The 25,395-nt window shown below is 37.6% G+C and overlaps 2 protein-coding genes across 4 annotated transcripts; one reads left to right on the plus strand and one right to left on the minus strand.

Moving 5' to 3' along the window:
• Positions 1–129: 129 nt before the first annotated feature.
• Positions 130–8,200, plus strand: LOC117609256 (uncharacterized). Of its 3 annotated transcripts, none has more exons than XM_034335349.2 (4): positions 130–439; positions 511–5,532; positions 5,620–5,996; positions 6,068–8,200. In XM_034335349.2, exons 2-4 carry the CDS (start codon positions 531–533, stop codon positions 6,338–6,340), a joined length of 5,652 nt encoding a protein of 1,883 aa, XP_034191240.2. In that variant the 5' UTR covers positions 130–439; positions 511–530; the 3' UTR covers positions 6,341–8,200. The 3 variants fall into 3 exon arrangements, with proteins under 3 accessions (XP_034191240.2, XP_034191241.2, XP_034191239.2); XM_034335350.2 differs by having other exon boundaries at positions 511–5,817; positions 5,937–5,996; positions 6,068–6,211; XM_034335348.2 differs by having other exon boundaries at positions 511–5,996.
• Positions 8,201–9,819: 1,619 nt separating this feature from the next.
• On the minus strand, positions 9,820–20,096 carry LOC117609257 (high-affinity choline transporter 1). Its single transcript, XM_034335351.2, has 14 exons — positions 19,818–20,096; positions 17,734–17,891; positions 16,716–16,940; positions 15,554–15,661; positions 14,533–14,761; positions 14,134–14,362; positions 13,815–14,052; positions 13,642–13,748; positions 13,425–13,528; positions 13,197–13,327; positions 12,736–13,013; positions 12,008–12,661; positions 11,518–11,714; positions 9,820–11,391 (listed from the first exon to the last, which is right to left on the minus strand). The coding sequence occupies exons 3-14, from the start codon at positions 16,885–16,887 to the stop codon at positions 11,115–11,117; spliced, it is 2,724 nt and encodes a 907-aa protein (XP_034191242.2). The 5' UTR covers positions 16,888–16,940; positions 17,734–17,891; positions 19,818–20,096; the 3' UTR covers positions 9,820–11,114.
• Positions 20,097–25,395: the final 5,299 nt, after the last annotated feature.

Raw genomic sequence — 25,395 nt, forward strand, 5'->3', positions numbered from 1 at the left:
TACAATCAGTACATACGTACACGCACAATCGAATATATTATAAATAATATACCTAATAAATGTATGCACACATAAAGTCCTATTCTTATGAAAACTAAGGTACCAATATTAATTGAATAATGTGACGCTTTACTACTCTTTAGTACTTTACTATTTCATGAGCATTCATGAGTAAGGCATGTAAAAAGCTAAAAAGTGACGCCAAGTGATAAATTTGATTAGTAAACAGAAGTGATGGATTACATTTAAAAAAAAAAATTATATGTATTAATAGTGTTATTGTATATTGTCAACTTTAGGCTAATGATATATTATAACCTTATATAAAAGAAGTCACTCTTTATATATATATATATATATATATAGGTAAGAATGTTTTATGAATGAAGTATATTACAAAACGTCGCAATCTCTCTCAGTTAAACATCATTTTATGAAGGTATGATATTGTATTTACTTTATAAAGTATTATAGTATTTCTAAGTAATTTACATGTATAAAATATAATAGGAGGATTATTTTGAACAACAATGGAGAATCTTAACAATGAAATTCGTAACCTAATTTCATCTTCTGGACATTCTTGTTCCAAGGCAGTACTTGAAATGGTATCCCAGCAGAAACAACAATCTGATGTTTCTACAAATTCCCGTTTGTATACCTTAAGAACCAGATTTAACAGCTTTAATATGGGAAAACTATCAAAAACCAACAATGTAAGAGCTATGCATGAACTACTGTGTAAACCAGTTTCTGTAAAGATAAAAAAATTACCAGAGTTGGAATTAAACAAAACATCTAAAATAAGGCATAAAATACAGAAAAACAAAATAAAGCAAATTAATAAAATGACAAAAGGAAAAGCAAAATTTAAGCAAAATCAGGTTGTAAGTCAGCTGCATGGAAATAAGAATGTTCAACCCCAACCTGTGTCAGCTTGTGAAACAGTAACATCTAATAATCATAATTCAAGCTCAGAGGATTTATTAAACAGTATTAAACAGCCATATATAAAATTACATAGAATCGATGAAGTAATTAATAAAATAGCACAGACATTTGCAAAAGTAATTCCAAATAAAGAATATAATACAAATGTACATGAAGGTCATATAAAAAAAACTCAAACTGAAATAAATGGAAAACCATCAAACATTGATATAGATGAATGTCTTGAAAAGAATAACTCTGAAACTACAACATCTAATCCAGATTTAGATGATACTTTGCAACCAAATCATAATGACACATCTGATTCTGAGACTGATATTAATAAAAATGCTAGTAATAGAACTTTTAGAAGAAAACGTAAAATTTTCTGTGACGACGACGACGATGATGATGAGAGTGATAATGTATATAAAGTATCTTCAGGAAATACAAAAACATTAAAGTTAAATATATCAGAGAAAGAAACAAAAGATTGTGTAGCTAATAAAGAAGTTAATGCTGTTAACATCAGGCCAGTATCGGTAACAAAACCACTTCAAAAGTTAAATGTTTCTGATAAATTACATAATCCTTCAAATGAACAAAATTCTCGTTGTGGTAATGTAAATAAAACGCAACAACAGGATAATGTTTCCACTTATGTGCCTTCAAATGTTATACGGAGTACAGAAAGAAATGTGTTTCAAACATTAAATAATGAAGACATTCAAAACCAAATTGAAGAATCATTTATTTCAGATAAAGATTTAAAAGCAAAATATAACTTGTTTAAAGATTTAAGAGTTTGTTTGGTCAAGTTTGATGATATAAAATGCTCTACAGTTAATAAATACTTAGATTTAGAAGATGAATTGCTAATAAGAAAATATATGAATGAATTAAACAATTCTGGGTGTGCAAATGTACAACGGTTCTTACTTGATAATGAGATGGAATTTGAAGAAGAAAATGAAAAAATAGATATTGTTGAATTTATGAAAGATGCACCGATCTTAAACTCAAACGTTTCTGAAGTTTTAGAGAATACAAGAATAAAACAGGAGTCAGATTTAAATAATCAGGAAATTTCTGAAGAAGTATCTTCAGTATATTCTGCTGAATCTACACCATCTTCTCCAATAAAATCAGTCGCTAAAGCTTCTAAATCGTCAGGTGTAATAGAAAATATCATTAAGGCAGGGCAATCAGGAGATAGATTACATAGTCCTATGGTTAGTGAGGTATATTTTCCGAATAAAGAATTATCAATAACATCGATACGTCAATGTAGTCCTAAGAAGACAAGTAATAGTGTGAAAATAATGGATTCAGAAAGTGTACAGACTAATGCATATAATATCACCTTTTCCAAAAAACCTGAAAATAATGAAAAAGTACTTATCTCTGGAAGAAAGATGTTTGTAACCAAAATACATGCTCAAACTGTAAATATCATAAATCCTAAAGTAAATACGAAAAAGAATATTTCAGCTTGTCATTCCACAATTGTTAGTCCATATAAGCTTAGAAAACCTGTGGATAAAGAAGATAATAACCATAGTATTAGTTATAAATGTATTGTCTGTGATTGTGTCTTTGAAAGTTATTCTATTTTGCAAAATCATTTGATTAAACACAGACAAAAGCAAAATAATATTCCATCAAATACACCAGAAGAATCTATTTCAGTTCATTCTGAAAATTCTGAGAATCTTCAAAAAACAGTACCTTGTACTTCAGAATTTAAAAAGACAGAATCACTACAGCTTTGTGAGCAAAGTACTTCGCAAACAACGTCATCAAGTAACGCTCATGAAAGGAATAAACCACAAACTAAAGGTACTTCAACGCAAGATTTACAAAAGAAGAAAAATTATTTTTCAAAACAACGATCTAAGTTTATCGATACGCTTTGGAAACCAAGCGAATGTACTATTTGTTCAAAAATTTTTCCAACAGCAACTGATTTAGCAGCTCATATTTTCTTGCACACAGAACATGATTTGCAAAAAGCTTATGAAACTGCCAAACAAAAAAACAGCAACAAAGATGAAGAAACAAAAAGTGAGAAATCTAAACAGGCTACAAAACAGTCAGATAATAACAAGAAGATAATGCTCACAACTGAAAAACCTTCAGAGGCTGTTAATAAACAAGAAAAATTACCAGTTGTACAGCAATCTAGTGGATCATTAAGAACAATTGTATCGATAGTAACAACATCAACGACAGCAACAACATCAACAATAGCAACAACATCAACGACAGCAACGACATCAACAATAGCAACAACATCAACGACATCAACAATAGCAACAACATCAACGACAGCAACAACAACAGTACCATCAAGTACAACGATAACTGTTACTGATACTTTGAACATAAATAAGTCACCCGTTGCAAGCGGAAATAGTTCTAAAGAATTACAATTGCCTTCGATTAAAAGTAAATTAAAAAAGAGGAAAGAAAAGAAATCCTTTAAAATATGTAATTGCCATAAAGAGACAGAAATTAATAACAATTGTTTGAAGATTGAAATAGTTCTACTTTGTCACACTTGTAATGTACTATTTAGAAGCATGAACTGTTTTGACAACCATTATGATCTTCCTGAATATGAATTGTGTCGTGCAGATCGTGCTCATAGTAGTAGAACTCCAAATTTATTGTGTGTCACATGTAGTAAAATGTTTCCGTCAGTTCAAGATGTACGTCGTCACTTAGAGAGTCATGCCCGAGTTAAGCGAAATTTTACAATGGATTTTCGATGTAAAATTTGTAAAGTTCTATTTATTGGAATTGGAGCTCTTTTTTATGTTCATTGGTCAAAACATCTGCAAGATCCTTATTGGAAAGCTGATGAAACAACATTTCCAAAAAATTCAGTGGTACATTCACAACCAAACCAGGATGGAGACACTTCAAATACATCTAAAGAGAATTTCATTCAAGTAGCAGAATACATTTGCAATAAATGCAAAATACCTTTTGTCACTGAAACTGACTTGAAAATACATAATTTAAAATGTGTGACATCTAATAATAGCTGTAATAGTAATGCAGAGAGATCTTTAGAAATAGAAGTACATTGTAGTTTATGCAATGATGTTTTCACTGAAAAATTAACATTTTATAGACACGTGAGAAACAAACATAATTTTATCAGCGAACCTCAATCCGTTTGCGTATCTCTCACCTTAATCAAAACGGCATATATTTGTAATGTTTGCATGGAAGTATCTGAAAGCATGGAGGATTTTGAGGATCACTGGTTAAAACATAGCACAGCTACTGTCTACTTTACTTGTACATATTGTACAAAATCATATTGCAATGGTTTGAATGCTTTCTTAGAACATGCTAGGATGCATCAAGTTAATGTGAAACAATATGTACTGTCTTGTAAAGTAGATTATGAAAATACTGAATTCATTTGTAAACACTGTAATATTGGGTTTCAGTCTGAGAAAGACTTTAATGAACATAATATTATTCATAAACTAAATCAAGTACAGAATTATAAAGATGATCAAGTACAGAATCAGAAAGATTCTGTATTACATCCGAAGAAGAACCAGATTTCTGATCTTTCGACGATAACAGAATTAGTTGGTGAAAAACAAAAGGAAGATAATACAAGTCAATTAACAGAACAGAGAAATGAAGTTCATCCAGTATCAACTGATAAAGATGAGGATAGGCAAAAATTAATTAATATATTAGAAGGAACGGATGATGATTCTGAACCTGAGTTAACGATAGATTGGATAGAGATACCAAAAGAAGAAGATAAATTATCAGAAAAAGGAAGAGATAAAGAAAAACAAACTGCATTGGATAATGAATTAAATACATCTTCCATTGTACAACGTCCTACAGTTTTAAAAAGTAGTACAGTTAACACATCTATAAAAGATGTAGTGCAAACACCTTCACAAGCATCTTCTAAAAATATTGTTCCAACATATTCCCAAACTAATACTGAAAATCCAAAAAGAAATGTTTTGAAAATTCCAGTGGTAACAATAGAAGACAAGTCTGAAATTTCAAAACAGCCAGAATGTTTAAACGTGCAAAGTACCGAAAATAAAAATGCTTTTGATTCAACTAAAAGTCAAGAAGAGCCTGTAGCATTAAAGAAAAATAGTCCTCCGAGACCAAGACAAGGATTCTTAAGAGTAAGATCTCTTGCAGAACTTACAAATCAGACAAAATCTGTACAAGCTGAACAGAGTAAAAGTCCAGAACCGTCTAACTTTATCGTTCTTCACAATCCTTTAATCTTCGCAAAATGTGTTACACCTGCTACTACATCAGTAATAACCAACCAACAATCGAAGCAAACACAAACGCATGCAAATCAAGACAAAAGTTTAGGTGATGTTATGCAAAATTCAACATCAGCATATCATAAAAATTTACCTGCTTCCAACATTACTCGAACAGCCTTAGGTACATCACCTTTTGTTCAGAAAAGTGTAAACGCTTCTACTACAGCAGCAGCAGGTTGTTCAAAAGCACAAAACCAACAAGTAAGAGATGCAACGCCTCGTTTTACGAGTATACCTTCATGTATAAATATCCCAAATAATACACGAGGTATAAATCCACTTACTTGGTATCTTCCATCTCCACAAATAATCGCAGCATCAAAGAATACTTTTATTCACAATGGACAACGTGTAGTTGCAGAAAAAAGATGTAACGATGATAATTTGATGACAACAGGCCAAGCTACTACAATTAACAACAATCAGAATTCTAAAGAGTATCAAACTACTTCACCAATTATTTCTTATCAATATCCATGCTTTGTTGCCACTAATTCAAATAATGGTAATGAAATGCAGCAAAAAAGTCAACAGATGGGGATTAATCCTTTAGGTGAGGCTCCTAGCTTTTATTATAAAAATCCTGTTAGTAGTACTGGTGGGATGTCGATAGTGATTAATCAGACTACAGCTGCTGTGCAAAATGTGCCCACAATAAATGTTTTGCGACAGGAACAGCAACATGGGGAAGGCACAACAATTTTGGACCATTCGTATGCACAACAAACACAGGTATGTAACGCATATTGATTCTAGCGATCAAAGTATGTATTTCATGTAATTTATTGTTTTATGATTTACAGGATCTAAGTAATTTTTCGGCATCAAATAATGTTTATCAAATGGTAAATGAACAAGAAATACCAAACGTAGAAACTAGTGCTTCTTATAAAGTTAATCTACAACCACAAATACTGATTTGTGTTTATTGTCCAAAAACTGTTTATTTTTCATCTATTGAACTGCTTGAATTACATATGAATATGAATCACAATTTCGTATGTAATACTTGTGGTCTACGTTTGTACAGTTTTGATAAACTAAACATTCATAAATTGAAGCACAATTTTATTTGAGAAACACATATTTTTCAGTGAAATGTAAGCGTTATTTACATTAAATTAGATCTAAGATTAAGTACTATGAACATATGCAAATGATGTTATTATCAAACATCTTTGTATATTAAACTTTCACAGAAACCTCTACAGTATAGATTATGATAGATCTAGTAAGGTATTGAATATTTTATTTTAAACATTAGTTAGAATATGCACTTCATATTCTTTGTATATCAACATTATACATATACAGGGTGTCCCGCGACTCATGGTCAACCGATTAGGAGGCGATTCTACATGTAAAAATAAGTCGAAAAGAAAGAATAAAATTTTTACATGTAGAATCACCTCCTAATCGGTTGACCATGAGTCGCGGGACACCCTGTATACCTATATACAAATTGATACATGCAATTATATCTAATACCAGATTACTTCTGGCATTTTTAAATGTGTTAATGTTATCTTTTTTTCAAAAGAAAATGTTATTCCTCCTCGTTTGTCTTAAATGTTACATCTAGGTTATTGTATAAGATAAAAATTTTTAATAGCTTTTAATTTGAAATAGATTGTGTATGAAGAACACTTGATTTCTATTGTACCATGACATCGGAAACCAATTTTGAACAATGTATTACCCAACACAACAGAACATCTGAAAGTGCAAGTGTTGTTATTTTTATAACTCTAAAAGATTTTTAACTGTAAGAATTATTATATTATTGTATACTCCCAAAGCGAATATGTTATGAATTGCTAAATAAGAGTGTCAAGGAAGAGACGTTATGGAAGGAAATAAAAAAATCATATGAACGCGAATGACAATGCGTATGCTTGTCTTCTTTATTCGGCACTTTGAGCATTTTATCTTGTTCTCGTTTGTATCTTTTACAATAATCATTGTTTTAATTATCGCAATCGATAGAAATGTATTTAATAGGGGTGTACATCACCCCGCAGGCTACTCAATTTTCAATCTGTTATATCTCGAAAACCGAGCTTTAGATTGAAAAATGGTAAAAGACTTTTCGATTCATTTTATAAATGTTATTTATTCTGCTTTTGTTGTGACTACGACTTGCGGCTGACGTTTCAGCTTATTAAGTATTATGCCATTGGTTGCTAATGTACGATTGTATGCAATTCAGGCTACCCTTAAAAACAGTAGTGTTCCATCATTATTGACTATATTTACCCTCGTTCTTGAATACAAATGGTGAAAGGCTTCTCCCTCAATCTTTCACCTTCGTATGGATAACCGGTTGCCGAAGTTCTCGTTGATGTTTTAATAGTTATTATTTTTTGAATAAACTGTTACGTTTGGAAAACGTGAAAATCATCAAAGAATGAAAATCAGAACAATTTTCACTTAACGGTTAATTAAGAGAAGCTTAAATTGCACCTGAGCGATTCAACAAAGAAAGGGAGAAACATAATCTTCCAGACGTTCGACTTCCGTTTTGAAGTATTCAATTTCATACATAGTATATATTATCTACTTTTAAGAAAAACGTTTATATGACCCTATTATACATGTCGATTATATTATAAAAAAAAAAACATTGGATGATGTTAACAGAAAAATGCTTATGTTTATTTCATTGTACCCAGATTGATTTATCTTTTTCATTGGAATTAAATGCAAAGTACTTTGTAAAAGTTATATTTGACTGTTATAATTCATTGTAATCTCTAAAAGTTATGACTTCAACTTAATTGATAAGTTAAAAAGTTTGTTCTAAATCGCATACTCGATAGGGGTCAATCGTGTTCTTATCGTAATGAACGGTTGCATATGTGTTAAGGCAAGCCCTACATAATTGCTCGTGTTTCCGGTTTCCGCGAGCGTACCGTGTATGGGTACACTTTTTTTTTTTTTTCCATTTATCCTAGAATTTGGCACGTGATTCACGCAACACAATCTTCCGTTGTGTTTTAACTCGAAGAACAAAAATGGTATCGCGTATTTGTTACAATACGGGGTACACGATACCTTCGTGTAAGTACAAAGCTATCTATACGTTTGTTTATTGGAATTTACACTTGTCTCGAAACGAAAAGGTGAAGGCTACTCGTGAACGTCGCTATATATTTTAATTTTCAGATTAAATAATTAAAACGTTACTCCTAAAGATCTTGAATATTTAGGGGCTCAACGATGATCGACATTACAAATATGGGAATAGAAAATTTCACCACTGTAATTAATCATTCGAATTTGGAGATTTTGAAATACATAGCACGTCCACTGTTATAAATAATCCTACCTTAATGATTAAGTATCACTACGAAAGAGCTGAATCTCCCTTCAGGGATCGATTGCTAAATATCGTATCCTCTTTCGTACGGTTTAATAATAATAATACTGATATAGGTCTTTGACGTTTATCTCGAGCTTACAATCTTTTCTATCTTCAGCGAAATCGTCGTTCTTGCGAAAGTACACAGAAATTGATTATGTGACTATCAGGAACAAAGAGGAATTTAATGAAAGAAAAAACGAGCTACAATTGAGGATACATTGAAAGAAACTCTGTTAGTCTCTATGAATCAACGAAGATTGCAAGACACGGTAATTAATCACGTTTCTACAAAATGAGCACGAGTATATCGTGCATGGGAGGGGGAAGCGTAGAGTGGATCGTTTATTCTAGAAAGATTCTTTGTCACGTGTTGTTGAGCCAACGGAGGTTTAGAGAATTTCTATCTCTCTGTCGTTACATCGATTAACATAGACAGACCTCCGTGATATATATATATATATTCATAACGCTACCGTTTGTTTACATTAAATCCTACAGACTAGACGTATTATATCGGTGGAAAAATATCGTATTTTATCATATCGGAATATCATAAATTTGCACGTAATACATTGGACGTTCTATATCCAGCAGCTTAACCTTCCCTCACGAGTACGAAAAAGTAGGTTGAGCGACGGAAAACTCTTGACCCTACTATTCTCCTTTTAACCGAGTTTCCGGTTGGAAAAAAAATTCCTTTGCCATCTTCTTCCTCTTTTTCTTTATCCTTTTCATGTTAAAAATGAAGGAAAAATGATTTTCAATGAAAATCTTTGAGAAACTCGAATTTAGAGATTTAGAAAACTGAAGATTTAAAGATCCAAAATTATAGAAGATGAAATTTAAGAAGCTGAAGATTTATAGAATCCTTAGAGGAATATAAGTTTAGAAAAATGGAAAATTCGACTTTTTTCGTGTTACAAATGAAAATAAAATGGTTTCGAGTAGCGAAGCTCATGCTGCTGCCTTTAATTCTCACAGCTATGCCTGTCTCATCACTCCTCATCTTCCTTCGTTCCTTTAAACTGGACATCAAGAAGTGGTTGCACCATTCTTAGCAATTTATACCATCTAAATCACCTAGTCTACCTTGTAAATAAATTATCATCTAATGTATATCGTGTCTCTCGAAAATTATTGACGTGTACGTACATACACGTTACACGATCAACTGGCCAAAGGTCCTCGATCTTTCTTTCTTTCTTTTTTTTTTTTCTTTGATCGATCGTTCTATCTATACAGAGTCACGCAAAAGATGACGTCCGTTCGTGATTTGTACAAAAATCAATTACCTTATAAACGGGCTTAATAATTTGGGTCCTCGTTGAATCAGTCTGAAATGGGGACATTGTTACCTAAGTAGACTAGAATGTACAGAATAGAGCTGTACTCTTTTCTTTTATTTTATATCAAATCGTGAGCAAACAGTATTATCTCCCAAATTTTCTTTTCTTTTTTATTGCTTTGAAAAAAAATTTACCATTCCATAAAATAGCTACATGATTATAAAATATGGAATATGAAAATTTTTTTCTTTTTGTAATTTGATGATGGCAAAATTGATTGAGCAACGTTTTGAAAGCGTACAGTTCTAATCTGTCGTAGGGTTTGTAGAAATACGAGAACCTAAGTTAAGACTATTATTGCGATTTCAAGCTTAGATCTAATCTTTGTGTTCTCTGACTTTTGTAATACTGTTGTTTCGATTCAATACTGTGCGTTCACAGTTGTAGGTTTTAAATATATTTTAGTCTAAAGGGAGTAAAAGTTTCTCAAAATTGGTGGAAAAGCTTGACAATGAAAAATTGGTGACCACCCAATACTTACATAATGAAAAAATATATATAAATCACTTTATTTTTTAAGGGTAAATTAAGTACTTTGTTAGAGATGAGACTCAACCAATTAACGTCTCGAAAGTCATCTTTTGAAACGCGTTCGTTGGTGCAGGAATGAATGGAAACTGTGTAATTTACATATAAATGACGTGTCAAAGGATAATTAACTAGATTACCTAGACAAGAGGGAATGCATTTAAAGTGTACTTCACGATCCACTAACACCCACGAATTACGCTAACTAAAATCTTATCGTAATCTTAATTGTAAGTTTGAATGGTTTATCATTTCCAGGGATAAAAATCTTCCAAACGTCGGACGAAATTTCATCGATTTGGCTTAAAATAGGTTCTCCGTGAGTAAAAAGAATCCTGGTTGAACCATTTGCAAATTTACAAGTACCAAAAAGGCGTACCTTTAAAATTCCTCAAATTTTCTCGACACGAGTAAACAGGACGAAAAAACTGATCTTCCATTGAAGAGATCAGCTCCAATACTCACATAAAAATTGGGCAGTGGTAGAAAATTGTACGACCGGTTGACAGGAGTGAAAAAAAAAAGAGTGAAAAAGTAGTCGAGCTCGTAATTGATCAGACGGGGTTCGATTGTCCTCCTATTAATTCCTGCTCCTTGAACGTTTTTCCATTCTCAAAATCTACTGACCGCTTCGTCGTCGGTCACAAAGTAGTTTGAATTCTTCACGGCCGAACTGTACATACTGTACGTAGGACTGCAAATAACTAATCCTGTGGAACAACCACTAAGCTCTTTCTCATTCGTAACCGAACCGTGTCTGGAGATCGTAGATGTCCTTCTGTCCTTCTTCACCAAAGTCATTCGACAGTCTTCTGGACGTAACGGCATCGAAGGATAAGTCGGTTGTCTGGCCAAGGTGGTCAAAGTCCTATCTCCTGTGTCGTTGAAACTGCGCAAACGTTTGAACGTACAATCGGAGACGATGTTCAATGACCATTATTTTAAGCTCAACTAGTGCTAAATCATTATCATTATTCACTTTGTATCCTTAGTATAATTTGTGCATTATAAATACCTGTGATGCCTGACGATGCCCCTCTTAATCCTACAGTGCTCGTTTCCGCTTTGTCCCTCCAAGGCCGTTCCATGGGTTTTGCAAGCCTCCACGCCCATAGGAACCGGCGACAGAGAACCAGGTCCATACGAACCGCTACTCTGCCTTCTATCCAAAATATGGACAAGCTCCACCGACGGTGTCGGTGAAAACGTGCCCTAAATAGATACATTTTAACAAACGTCACCTCTCCATCCATCCATCCTAATGTTTTCAAAACTTCATCCACAAGAAGCAAATTATAATAAGAACAAAAAGCAGGAAAAGCAGGTGTTACCGAAGTGTCAGCATCCATCAGGGTACAGGATGAACTACTTAGAAAAAAAAAAAAAAAAAATCTCCTTTTGCACAAACGTTTAATTCAGCAGCTGTACATAACTCAAAACAAGTACAAAATAAAAATAAATAAATAAAAATTGTGCTACACAGAGGTGACGTTAAAGTCGCTCACCTGCAACGAGGGTCTCCTTAACGTTCCACCCTCCATACCAACCAACTTCACCCCCTTCACGTTCTTCTTCACGTTGATGGTAGTCAACATGTTGTCTGGAACAGTTTGGAACTCCGTGTTGCTTCTGTCCACGATACTGATCCTCTCATTTTCTCTTATCTTTTCATTTCCTGCGGTGGCATCGATGCTCTTTGTGTAATGGGGCCCTGGTGTCACGGGGGTCGTCACCGTTGAATTCGTTGGAATGTTTACAATGCCGGCGTTGTTACTCGAAGAAATGACAGGCCGATCGGTTGGTAACAACATCTGGCCCATAGAACCACGTAGATTTCGAACGCCCAAAATTTGACCCCGGGACATTTCGTTGTTTTGTATGGGAGCGTATTGATTCGGAGTGGGAGTATGTCTGCCACTCATGGAACTCGTGTGCATCGTGTTTCTTTGTAGAGTCTGGAGGTGTTGAAGGCTTTGGTTTGCTTTCTGAACTGCGATTCCGATATTATTCACCTTTGCGTCCTTATCGAATGGGTCACCGATTATCGTACCAGTTTCACCACGGTCCGTCGTGTCATCCACGGAATTGGTGGTGGTGCGGTCGTCCTCGTAGCTGCCGGGACCGATACCGTCGCACGAATCCATTCCTGACGTTGATTTCTGAAAGAAAACGAAGACAACGTACACGGTGTAATTAATTCAACGGAATTAATTTTTAATATAAAAAGATTTACGTTAACGGAAGAAGTGTCCATCAATGCAGCGCCAGAACTACTTTGCACAACCCCCGACTGATCCTTCGATTTTCCTGGCGAATAAACGCTGAGAACATCGCAACATCGAGGAAAATAACCCTTTCCAAGGAGATTTCTCGTGAAGAAACTCGTGATTAGCTGGGTGAACAGAGCAACCAACATGGCACCGGTGCGAAATGGAAATTTCTGTGTCTGCGTTTCAGTATCGTAAAAAGGGTACTCGAATAGCGCTGGTACACCAAGACCCTTCTCTCCTCCTGAAACATGAACGTATAATTTTAAATAACTGTTGCACGTTTGATCAGCCCTATCAGGGTAATTTTGAAACACCCTAATTATACCCGAGACGTAGAGAAACTCATTAAAATCTGAGAATATTTCTCCATTAGTTCTCCTCGTTAATTACTATTCTTCTCAAAGAGACGTTCATTATCCCTTACCACAAAGACGTAAAACGACAGCTATGAAATATCCGGCTAGACATCCGTAAGTGTCGACCAAAGAGGGCCAATGTACCACGGTTAACAATTGAGGGAACAGTACTACGTAAACAAGATCCGAGCAGAGATACCTTTAAAACAGAGAATTTCCACGTTAATTAGTTTGCCTGACTAATTGCCGGGAATCGGTGAACCATCAAAGGGATTGATTAAAGCGGCTCTACTCACGACAGATAATAAACGCTGTCCACTGTGAGAGCAATTGAGGTCGACAGAATCGTGATCACTATTACAGAGATCCTGAGTATCCAGTTCAGTTCCCTTTCCGATGCCTTTAACAAAAAACGAGAAAGTAGAACAGAGAGAGAGAGAGACTAATTCGTTTTGTTCTTCTTCATTCCTGCTTTTTGTTTCTTCTTTTTCGCTGAAAGTTATTGGCACTCACCTTAGGTCTTAGCGTGAGTCTGTAAACGTTCCTAGAGAACATTGAACTGCTGGCTAATATACTTGAATCTGCTGAGGACATCACTGCTGCAGAAATTGCTCCCAATCCTGGTGATCAATTGTCAAACGTACAGGGTGTTTTAAAATAGAATTCCTCGTTGGAATTTAACTCACCCACAAAGGAGACCCACTGAGGCGTCAAGTAACGAAGTACAACTGGTAAAGCTGCGTTTCCGTCGTTCGCTAGCATACTCTTATTAAATCCCTCGACGGATGACCAATCGGTAGCCCGAGCTACGACACCAATCAACGCTGACGGGAATGCCATGATCATACAACCGAAAGTCGATGCTATCGAAAGAACCGTCGCTACCGACGTGCTTCGCATACTCAGGATTCTCTGGAAGTAGCCCTGAAAGAATCAGTTACGTACACACGTAGAAATAATCATTCGATCTGTGATCGCTAATAAGAGACGTAGAATGTTTACTACCTGCCATGGTATACCGCCAAATACCAACAGCAACATTCCGTCTACCCATTCGCCGAGATCTTCGTTCTTTATTTCTCCGAGCCATTCACGAGGAGCCATGTTCTTCTCGAAGGATACGGCTGGATGGAGAACGGTGAAGGGTGCAGCCACCCCTAAGCCGATTATAATGCAGGCTAATTGTAGAGCATCGGTATACGCAACTGAATACAATCCACCGAACACGGTGTACCTACAATCGAAGGAACATCTTCAGATTTTATTGATTTCGACATGGAAAACCTCCTGAAACCATACCAGGTATACAAAGGATCGAGTGACGTATACGGGTAACAGGATTACCAGACTGTATTAATCGCTGGAATTTATCCTACCCGTTTTTATAACAACAATTTTACTTACATAGCAGCCAAAAGTGCCGAACCACAAATGCTGATACTCGAATCCAATCCGATCACCACTGTCAACGAGCTGCCCAAAGCTCTGAGAACAGCAGCGCACCAAAACAAGTCACCGCATAGTGCAGGTAGAAACAGGAGACCTCCGACACCGGCCCCGTATCTTTCTTGAAAAGGATCCAGCATGGTTACGTACTCGGCTTTTCTCATGGGTCGTACGAACAGCACCGCGCCTGTGACACCAATCCTCCCCGTAACATCAACAAAATTTTCATTCAATTAAAACCCTTCAACTGCCATCGATTTCTGGAGACGGTGTCCGATAGAAATACCAGTGATAGGACAGCAGGATAACGATTGAAATCCGCTTGCGGTAATGGAAAATGAAGGGTAGGTCCTTATCGGGTCGCGCTTTTAATTAGGCTTCGGTTAAGTGAAAGGCAAACTTCATTGCGAATGTATAACTTCAATTAATCGGAGTTCAATCGGGTCTGATTTGTATGGACGAGATAGGTGGGAGATAGGTGGGGGGAGGTGGGTACATCGTTAGCGAAAAGGGTTGAACATCCATTACTCGTTTCCATGGGTAAAAGTTGGTAATAAAATGATTCCTGGATAAATTGAATTTACGTACAGGCTGTGTTTGAATGGACCAATCGAGAGATTTTGTAATCGGTCTATTGAATTCTTCAGGATTTGAAATGAAAAATTGGATTAACGCGTTAAATAGCATTGGAGTTACCAGTGATTAATTTTACAAATTTCATTCAATGAAAATAATTGAAAAATAAAGGCAGGAGGAAAATGTTAAAAATTCCATTCTATTGTTTATGTGGTAGGAAAAGATAAGACCTTGGAACGTATAAAGGATATATTTATCGAACGACGAATGTCCTCGACCTTGATAGTTCGAACGCTCATCATCGATCTAATTCTCTCTCTCCCTTCGTTGTATGGCAGTTAAAGGGTTAAGGTTACACGTTAACATGCTAATGCGTGCTAGAAAGTGTGAAGATCTCGCGTACCGAACAGTAGACTGATGCTGTAACCGAATGGCACTTGACACCAGGCTAATCCTCTGGTAAACATGACTTCAGCGGTCCCGTTCACGTAGGCGCCTCCAACCCAGGTGGCTAAACATGGAGAACACCGTATCCTCGATTAATCTCCTTCGATTAAGCAAGAAATCGCTCTTTCGAGGGAAAATGTTAGGGGGTTAGAGACTGGTGATCTGGAAATGCCTCGCGAATTAACGCCGGTCAACTGTAAACTGTGACGTTTGAAGCGTTCTTTTATATTTCACAAAATTTCTGAACGAAATATTTCCGCGAAGTTGGTAAACCGCGACGCGTACGTTGACCAAACGCGACTCTGTAACCGGGAATAATAAACGTCGAAACGCGTTCTCAACTGTTCTCAACTCATCGGTGCCACTTTCCATTCATTCGAAGCGAGCAGAGGATCGTATAATAGAGATAGTTATGGCTCGGTGGTGTATTTTCCGTGCCATATTTTCCTCGCGAAGCTTTCATTAAGGTAATGGAGGGATGCAAAAATGATTTCCACCGCGAGAAAATAGAGCACGGTTGAATGTAAGATGAAACGTTGCCGGTGGTGGTGGTGGTGGATGGTAAGAGGTTGCGTGGTGCGATGGAAAACGGGATGGGTGAAAAAAGAAAGGGGGTAGTTTGTGTGTTGAACAGAATGAAAGCGCGTAAACGAAAGGAAATAAACGGAATAGAAAAAAAAAAGGAAGCGAACTATGAATAAAATGGCCGATGCGGGGAACGGCCGAGCGAGAAATGCAATTGACGGGGTGACAAAAGAGGGAATTCCTTGCTGTTCTACTGCTGCTGCTCGATAAAAACATACACGTTCGAATGGAAAAAAGAAACAAAGAAGTAGCAGCAGTTTCGCGGGAGAAGATTTAAAAACAAATGTCTAAGAAATGCGAATAGATTTGCTATTAGAATATTAATTTGTTCGAAAAGTCAAAGATCCAACCAGCGTATTCTGATAATCCTGATTAAGAAGATTCACTTCGAGCAAAGTTTCTCGTTCAACGGATTTAACCGACTTACAGTTTCGAGAAGAGCGAACAGATTTGGAAACCGTATTCTGATAATCCCAGCTATATTAGATAGAAATGGTTAAATTATTCAGACGTTTGTCGATGCGAGAACTCACCTATCAGGGTGAAGAAACCGAGAATAGGGCCGAGGCCACGATTCGCCAGCATCATCGCATCTTGCCCTTGTCGCGAGGGTTTCTTCTTCGCGATGGCTGCCCAAATTCCAATGCCCAATACCGATAGATAAAACACTATCACACCGATCACACCTGTCACGTACACCCCCATTGTTGAAACTTCACTTTTGTCCTTTTCTAGGGTAACTATGGAATCCCCTGTAACTAAATCGTTTCAACGTTCATTACGTAAGCAATTATAAGAGGGTGGTAGATGTAATAGGTAACAAAAAAAAGGAACAGCCCTGTGAAAAATTAAAACTTTTCCAATCGAGAACATTAAACAGTTATTAATTTTTCACGAAGCTTAAGGATACTGCCTCGCTTTGACCAATATGGATAATTAAGTAAAGGACCAATTCTAATTACTTGCGAATCTCAGAGACGAGGGGATGCTGGTGGTATTAAGAGCTGTCTCTCTGTTCACAGAGACATTCAAGATTGGAATCTGTTCGACACTAATTTTCCAGCTCCTCGTAACCAGCATCGATGGAACAATCATAATATCGCGATTGAACATTCGTCGAGCACCCTTGTAAGAGAGGAATGCTAATCGGTTTAATTCATACAGCTGAGGAATCGAAACACTATTTTTCTTCCCCTTTCATTCCACTTACGCGTCCATTTCATTTTCTGCAATTTTTATTTTTCCAATAGGTACCGAGTAACCACTGTATAGTCGCTATTGATCCCAACCCGCCAGACAATCCAATAAAATTCGTACAGAAGGATATCGTTTTTTATTTTTTTTGGTGGAGAGCTGACGTTTAAGCATCGAAAGGGTAGGAGAGGCAGGTAGGTTTGAAGCAAAAGTTAAAGCTCGGTAAACTTGTCGGGCAAACGGGTGGAAGAGCTAATCGACCGCGGCGGCAATTGCAGCGTGGATTAAAATTCAAGTGTGGCCCAGATATCGGACACGTTGGGTCGTCGGGTCATGACCTGGGGCCGGTGTACTCACGTAAAGTTCACTCGATCCTCTGTGCTCCTCTCGTTCGGCATTATTAATTCGTTCGTGAACCGGCTTGTTTTTTCTCCCTTCTTCTTCTTCTTCTTCTTCTTCTTCCTTTTCTTCTTTTTCCGGAGACGAGGGTGTGTTATTTTTCTCACGTCGGTTACCTGAAAACGAGAAAATCGAAATCTAGTTCGAGGATTGAACATTGTACGAGAGTGTTCGATCACGAATACGCTCGACGAGAATTCTTTTAATTGGACTTTAGTGTTTTCGTCGAAGAATTTGAATGGAGGTAATGGAACGAGGTGTCGATTAAAAACTACCGACCTCGTTTCGAATGCGTTTACGAAGCGTCATAGGATTTCTCTAATTACATCATTTTTCCAATTACAACCTCTCTGTGAAAATAACTGAACCTTGTTATTTGTATTTCTTATTGTACTAAATGCTATGTGTTAATTAAAAGCAGGATTTCCTGGAGAAATTTTCTGCTTATCTTTGAAAACGCGATTTCACATGTTCCATCTTTCATCTCGAGCCTTTTCAGCGACTTTCCTCGCTGGAAATCGCGATAAGAGAGTTAAGAGCATTCAGAAAGCATCTTCACAATTTTATGACGGTTTCAAGGCGAATTCGTTTAACCCTTTACATCGCGAGCGGTTGTGAAAAAAAAAGGAGCAGAAGAAAAGGCGCGGTTTTCTCGGGAAACGAAGCGGCAAAAGTGTCTCGTTTCGGAAAAATCTTCGAAGAATTAAATTTCTTTAGAAGCTTTGGATTAATTTTTGAAAAATTTCAACTCGTTCAATTAATTCTTACAGTATCAAGCGTCTATCTTTCTTCACTTTTTTTTTTTTTTTACTACCACTCTATTCCACCCTTTGCGGAAACCAATTAAAACGTTCGCATCCGGTGTTTGTAATCTATAGCCAATCAGACCCATCGCATTAAGCTCTCCAACTAGCTAAAACCAACAATCGATAAATCTACACGTCAACCTATACGATTGAACATCGCATATAAACATCACCGATGAAGAATAAAAAAGAGCAACGAATTAACGTAAATAAAAATGTCGAAAATAGAGAAACGGTAACATGCGATAATATCGTGTATAAAACCAAGCCACCTAACGGTTAACCTCGTATATAATTGTTACGAGAACAAAGGCTGGCTCGTTACTGAAATCGCTTACTAATTAAGTATAAAGAGAGAGTGAGAGAGAGAGAGAGAAATTAACGAGCAGAAACGCGGCGAGCCGCAAGCAGGAATAAATAGAGAGGTCGGCTCGTTATAAATTTGTAGAAAAGTCGCCGGATGAATTGGCACGGTTGAAAGCCCGTTTCAGTCTCGGTAGACCGCGAATCGTTTCTGAACCGGTTAAAAAAAGAAGGTACAACAACGGGAAAAGGGAAAGGAAAGGATAGAAGAAGAAAATGTGAGAGTCGAGGATTAAATGGTTTAAGAATCTGTCCGATTTGTTTTCAAGAAGAAAATCCACTCGACGAGATGGCTTGATCGTTTCAACATTTTCAGAAGCGGATATCCTCAATTGCAGGGATTGTTAGATGGAAAGAAGTGGGACAAGAGAAAAGAAAGAGAGAGATTGTTTGTCGTGCCACGAGATAGAAATTGGAAATGACAATGAGGATTGAATTAAATACTTTAAGGAAAGCACACAGGATTGTATACAAACCGCGACACGCTGTCAAGGAGTGATCTTTGTTTATTTTTACCATCACCACATGTCTCTAAATCCTTATTCTCTTCCTCGATCGTGGACCCTTTAACTATTTTACAATCTACCTTTAGGATTCGATAGGATGAATTACAAGCTTGCAGGTGTTACTCGAGGATTAAACGAAACCGAAGTTTAACCGATAAGAATATCGGAAATCTCATTGAAAAGCATCTGCGAATCGACTTTACGCGTTCATCCCCTCGAACCACGTTCCCTTCCCTAAAATCGATGTATCCCGCGACCTCTTCGAGTCCGAACGAACGAGAGTAAGCTCGAAAAGCGGAAGAAGTAGAGGCCAGTCGCAGGTTTCTCCAGCGGAAACGGAACAAGTTCGGTAACGATGGCGACTTACCGAGGAACACGCCTCTCACGTGAGAATCTCCATCCTACCCTCGCCTTTTTTCCTGCAGGATCGGATCGCGAGCAACCAAGTTCTTCCCGAAGGATCAGCTGTCTAGGAGAAGCGAAAGAAATGAAAAACAGAGCACCTTAGAAAAGAAATGAAGCGACGAGACGCGTGACGAATAAGGGTGTAGAGAAAATTGGCTAGTCTAGCGACACGCGGACGCTTTTAACAAGGCTCGTGGGCTCGCGGGCGACCCGCACGTGAACAGGCCGCGACAGAAGGGAGCCAGGCGTACGACTGAATCTACTCTCCAGATTCAGCATCCCGTACGGCTGATACGCTTTGCGCGCTGGACCGCCACCTTGCCAGGGGGTTGTGTCGCAGAGGGAGAGAGATAAAGATGGAAGCTCCCCGACAGATGAAGAGAAACAGGACGAGCGTGCTGGTTGAGCGTGAGAAGGAGAAGTGGAAAATGTTGAGGGTGAAAGAGAAGGATGGAGGAGAGAGAAATAGAGAGGGGAATTATTTGAGGGAGAGCGAGACCTGGTACGAGGATGTTGGCTCAGCGCGAAAAGGAGAGGGTAGAGGTGGAAAATGTTAAGGGTGGAAGAAGGAAAGATGAAAATGGAAACTGTGAGAAACGAGAGAGGAATGAAAGGGTGTTGAAAAGAGAAGGATGAGTACAGGTGGAAAATGTTAAGAGGAAGATAGAAGCTGAACGTGGAAAAAAGAGAAAAATGAGAACTGTGAAAAAGAGCGGAAATGTGAACGAGGAATGGTAGCGATGGAAAATGTTGAGAAGTAGTGCCTGAGTAGGAAAATCAGAATGATAGCTGTGAAGGAAGAGAGGAGAGAAGTATAAGTGGAAAATATTGAGGAACGGAGGAAAGATAAACGTAGAAGCAACTGAAAGGAGAAAGAAAAGCGTAATAAGAGGGACGACTCGACAAGATAAATGCAAACAGAGGGAGAAAATGTTGAGAAGATAGAGGTAGAAATAGAATTGGCTAGAAAGTTGGATGAAATGAAGTAAATGGAAAATGAACACCGGACGAATGAAAATCCGGTTAGAAAACTTTTTCGTAAAAGCCAAAAACTGTTACAGTTGGATCTGTTTTCGTAGAAAGTTAAAACAGTGCCAGAAATGCAGAAAAATTGTGAAATTAAAAGGATGCGCTAAAAAGTGGAAGGTAACGCGTGACGAAGTTAGTGAAAACGACACGAATAAAGAGATATTGCGGGGAAAAAGCAAAAGGTTAGGTAGAAAAGTGACAGAAACCTATGGTGAGATAGACAGCCGAGTGAATGGAAGCTAATACGAGAAAAGACTGACAGATAGACACAAAGAGGAACGGATAAACTAAAATGTGGACTGTGAAGCTGATAGAAGTAGACTACGCTTGAAAGCGGAAAAGCTTCGTACGTCAAACGAAATGACGATAGAACATAAGTATCGAGTATACGGGATAAGCGAAGGAACTTAATATTACTATTATTCGATTATTATCGCTTCTGCTTAGAACAGTTGAAATTTTTACTGATTCAAAAATAAATATGAAATAAATGGTCGTACCAGAATACGCTATATCCAGGAAGAAAGGGTATGAAAGCAGAGACGCGACAAAGGGAAAGATCAAGGGAAACGGCGACAGAGCTGAAAACTGCTTCGAAACAACGAAAGGGAAGCAACGAACCTTCTAAATCTAACAACGAGACCAACAAAGACGCGTCCTTTGGATTAGGCTTAACGCGACAAAGACGAACGTTCTCACGGCGGATGAAACGGATAGACAAAGTGACGATGACGAAGATAGAGAGAATTGTGTGCAGAAACTACGAACCTCGGCTAAAACGATAGTCGAAGAGCGGAGCAAAGATAGGAGAAGCTAGAGAGAGATCAAGTTGAGGATAGAGATGAAAGTAGGAAAACGAGGGTGGATCAAAGAGCGAGAGAGACGGTTTTATACAGGGGGTTGTGCAGAGAGGGTAGGTTGAAAAGAGGGGTAGAACATGGAGAAAGATAAAAGGAAGACCGGGAGAGGTTACGATACAAATAGAGAAGGGTCGTACGCCACACGAGACTGAGAGAATCCAGAGGGATCTGCGTACAGGGTGTTAAGAAAGTAATGGTCATGGTTTACAATAGTAATTGAGAGACTGAAATTAAAGATGATCGATTGAAATAAAAGTTCATGGGTTTACGGAATGATCCAACATCAATAGAGACACCAATTTTGTCTGTTCATCTTGCCGTATCCCTGAAGGTGAATGGCTAATCAAATTACCCGATGAGAAGCACCGCTTCAGAGGCGACAAGTGAGCTCGAATTTAGGTCAGCCCTGAAGAAATAAACAGACAAGTAGTGTAACATCAACCTATATATCATAATACTATATTAATTTTGTAGGGTGGCAAGTGGAAAGTTTCGATTGAAAAATGATACGCCCCTATTTTGATATAATTACCATAATGATCATACTAATTATTAGCCAACTTAAAATTTAGACTTTCTGTCAAAAACTCAACGAATGACCGAAAAAAAAATTCTTTTTTTCCCACTTCCAGCCTGACCGGAAATGGCCGAAAAGAGGTTGGCTCTTGAGCGAATCTCGCTCTAGTTCACTTTAGCTTGTTAATTGCCTATCTTATGCCAGAAATAAATGACAAATTAAGTGAAGATAACCAGATCGAATAACTTGACGAGGAGAGTGAAAGAGAAGAAAGGTGTTGACGCGTGAGAGGAAACTGGTAAGGAGTACATATAGAGGATTAAAGAGAACGAGAAAAGACAACTGGCGGGCAAGAAGCATCTTGAACGGAAGAAGAAGGAGGACATATGTAGAGGTTGTAGAGGGGAGGTCGATGAAAGAGGCAGACTCGTGCAAAGATCCGCTCACCGGCCGGAAATCGAGGCTCGTTGGAGTGTTGGCGCAACGGGAAGAGGAAGAAGGGTGGCGAGCCAAGGCGAAGAGAGGAATTAAGCGGTGCGTTAGCGGGGCCAGTGGACGATGAAAGAAGGACGGGAATGGTGTGGCACCAGCGACGGAAGTTGAAGAATCAGATTAAAGAGCTAGAAAAAGACGCGCGTACTCAGACTCGCGGGGAGTTGAAAAAATGGGAGAATAGAGATGGAAGAAGAGGGAGAGGGATGGATAGACGTGAGATATTTTTCGAGAAAAGAGACGCGGCAGCATCCGTGAAACGGATGTAGGAGGTGAAAATAGACAAAGAGAGAGAGCGATCCACGTGCGGGGGCAGTATTGATCTGTTCGCGCAAACTCCTGACCCTACTGACTTAAGGTGTGTCTCCACTGGTGGACCAATTCTTCTTTCTAGCAATTGCATTTTCCCTTATTATTTATCATTTATTCATTCACGATCTACAGATATCTAAAGCGACTTCGGAAAAAAGGACGTTTTCACGTAACAGTAAAATCAGTGGCACTTGGTGCCATGACTTTTGTCATCGTTGTCATGACACTTGATTTCTTCCGAATCTTTCACTTCCTGTTGACACCATAAAAATTGCTATCAATTTGTCGTAAGTATTGTCATAACAATGGATTTCGTGTCAGGACACTAATGCCACGAAATCAAAGCGTTTACCGGTGAACACGCACCTTTACCTTAACTCCGAGTCTCTCCCCTTCCTATTCCAACATCTCCTCCAATGTCGCCCCTATTCGCGGCTCCCGAATAGCCGTCGACGCTAAAAGCGCTCCGCCATGACCCTGGTCATCGTCCTTCGCAATCGACACCGGGAAACGCAACGCAAACGATCATTCCCCTGAACCAATTTTCAATTGACGAGCAACACGAATTGTGTCAACGGAAATTGTTGATTAAACTGTTGTTTCTCGCGAATCAGACAAGGGAGAGACAATTTGATGCCGACATGCGACAGGAGAGTGACGACGATCGTGCCATGCTGTTCCTCTACCTTAGGGATAGAGATTGGGACAACAACATGATGTTTCAGCATTTAAATAAACACGTTCAAATCACCCTATATTTTAAAAATATACCGCGAACGATTTTGAAAGTTGAAAAATTTCTAACGAATTTCAGCCCCGCGACACGGTTTTCTGCCAAATAGGATATTTTTTTTCAACAGCCGATAATTGGAGGCATCGCTTGTTTAAAGTTAACGAGGTTTTTTTTTTCCAAGGGCAGACAGCGATTCGGTGCTGAGAGCCAATTAAATACCGATGGGAGATCGAGCAGGAACAAGTGCTCGAGAAATTCACCAAAAAATATTGCACCGAAGGAAGATGAAAAAGGAGGAAATGTGAACGAAGGTCGAAATTGGAGATCAAGACAAAGTGGAACGATCGAAAAATTGAAGAGAAATTGGAAACGATCATTCGTGAAGTGTTGAAGGAAAAATATTTCTTAAGGAATTTGTCAGTTGAGAAGGATTGATTTTTTATTCTAGTTGAATAGGAGACACGTTCTTTCAAAATAAAATCATTTTTAACGTTTTGTAAAATTATTGTAAACAAAAATTATATATTTCCTTTCGGTTAAATAATATTACCTTATATATCTACTAAAGCAGATCAAATAAATTACATAGCGTAAATAAATGAACATGCTAATAGAGTAATAATAAGAAAATAAATATGAAAAATCTCCTTTTAACAAAATAAGAAGCAACTTTTTCCTTCATCATTCCATTGAATGCACAATTGTTATTTTTTTCAAAATGATTAACTTGTCGGTTTAAAATAGATATCCCTAGTCAACGTCGAAGTATAAGAAGGCATTTGAACCATATTACTTATCCAAGGATTCTCGTGATTCGAAACGTGGGAAGTTGCGACTATACGCGATGTTATTGTTAACATTTTTACCAGATCGTTCGTCGTCCGATGTTTGTCGATGACGTCGCACAATGTTTGTATATACCATGATCCTTTCGTTGAACTTCGCCACGAAACATGATCTTTGAATAAAGACAATATAACGTATTAACCAAACGTTAAAATATTGAAGATACCAAAAAAATGTTTCAATGAAACGATGATTAATTAATCATTCTATCAGAAGTTTAATCACTTCTTACCATCAACTGTGCTATAACCGATTAGAAAGTCCGCTTGAGCTGGGAGTTTGTAAGAAGTACTACTGGAATCCGTTTCCGTTTTGCTGCACGGCAACATAGTAACTCCGGGGTCATACTCCGTGCCTCTGCAAGCCTACAAGCGAGTAATCATTATTTGATTTGCGGTTATTAACACCGTCGGTCTCCAATGACCCTCTACTCAGGGCCGGCCCTGAGATTTCGGGGCTCCTATATGACAAAAAAAGTATCTCAAATAAAATTTATAAAATTAACGTTAAAGCTTGTATAACTAATTTCGATTAATATTCAAGTAAACATTACACTTCTTGCATTCTTAGACGCAAAATCGTGTTATGGAGGCCCTGCCACTACTGTCAAATTGAGACATTTAACGTGTTAATATCCTCGATACTAGTTTTACGAGCTATTTTACGTACCTGTATAAAGAAGAGTTTCGGTTTTCCACCTAACGTTTGACACCTATCAGCGGTGAACGGTTTCCATATATATGTCAAAGGA

This window comes from Osmia lignaria, chromosome 14 (assembly GCF_051020975.1).
Source record: "Osmia lignaria lignaria isolate PbOS001 chromosome 14, iyOsmLign1, whole genome shotgun sequence".
NCBI classification, from domain to species: domain Eukaryota; kingdom Metazoa; phylum Arthropoda; class Insecta; order Hymenoptera; family Megachilidae; genus Osmia; species Osmia lignaria.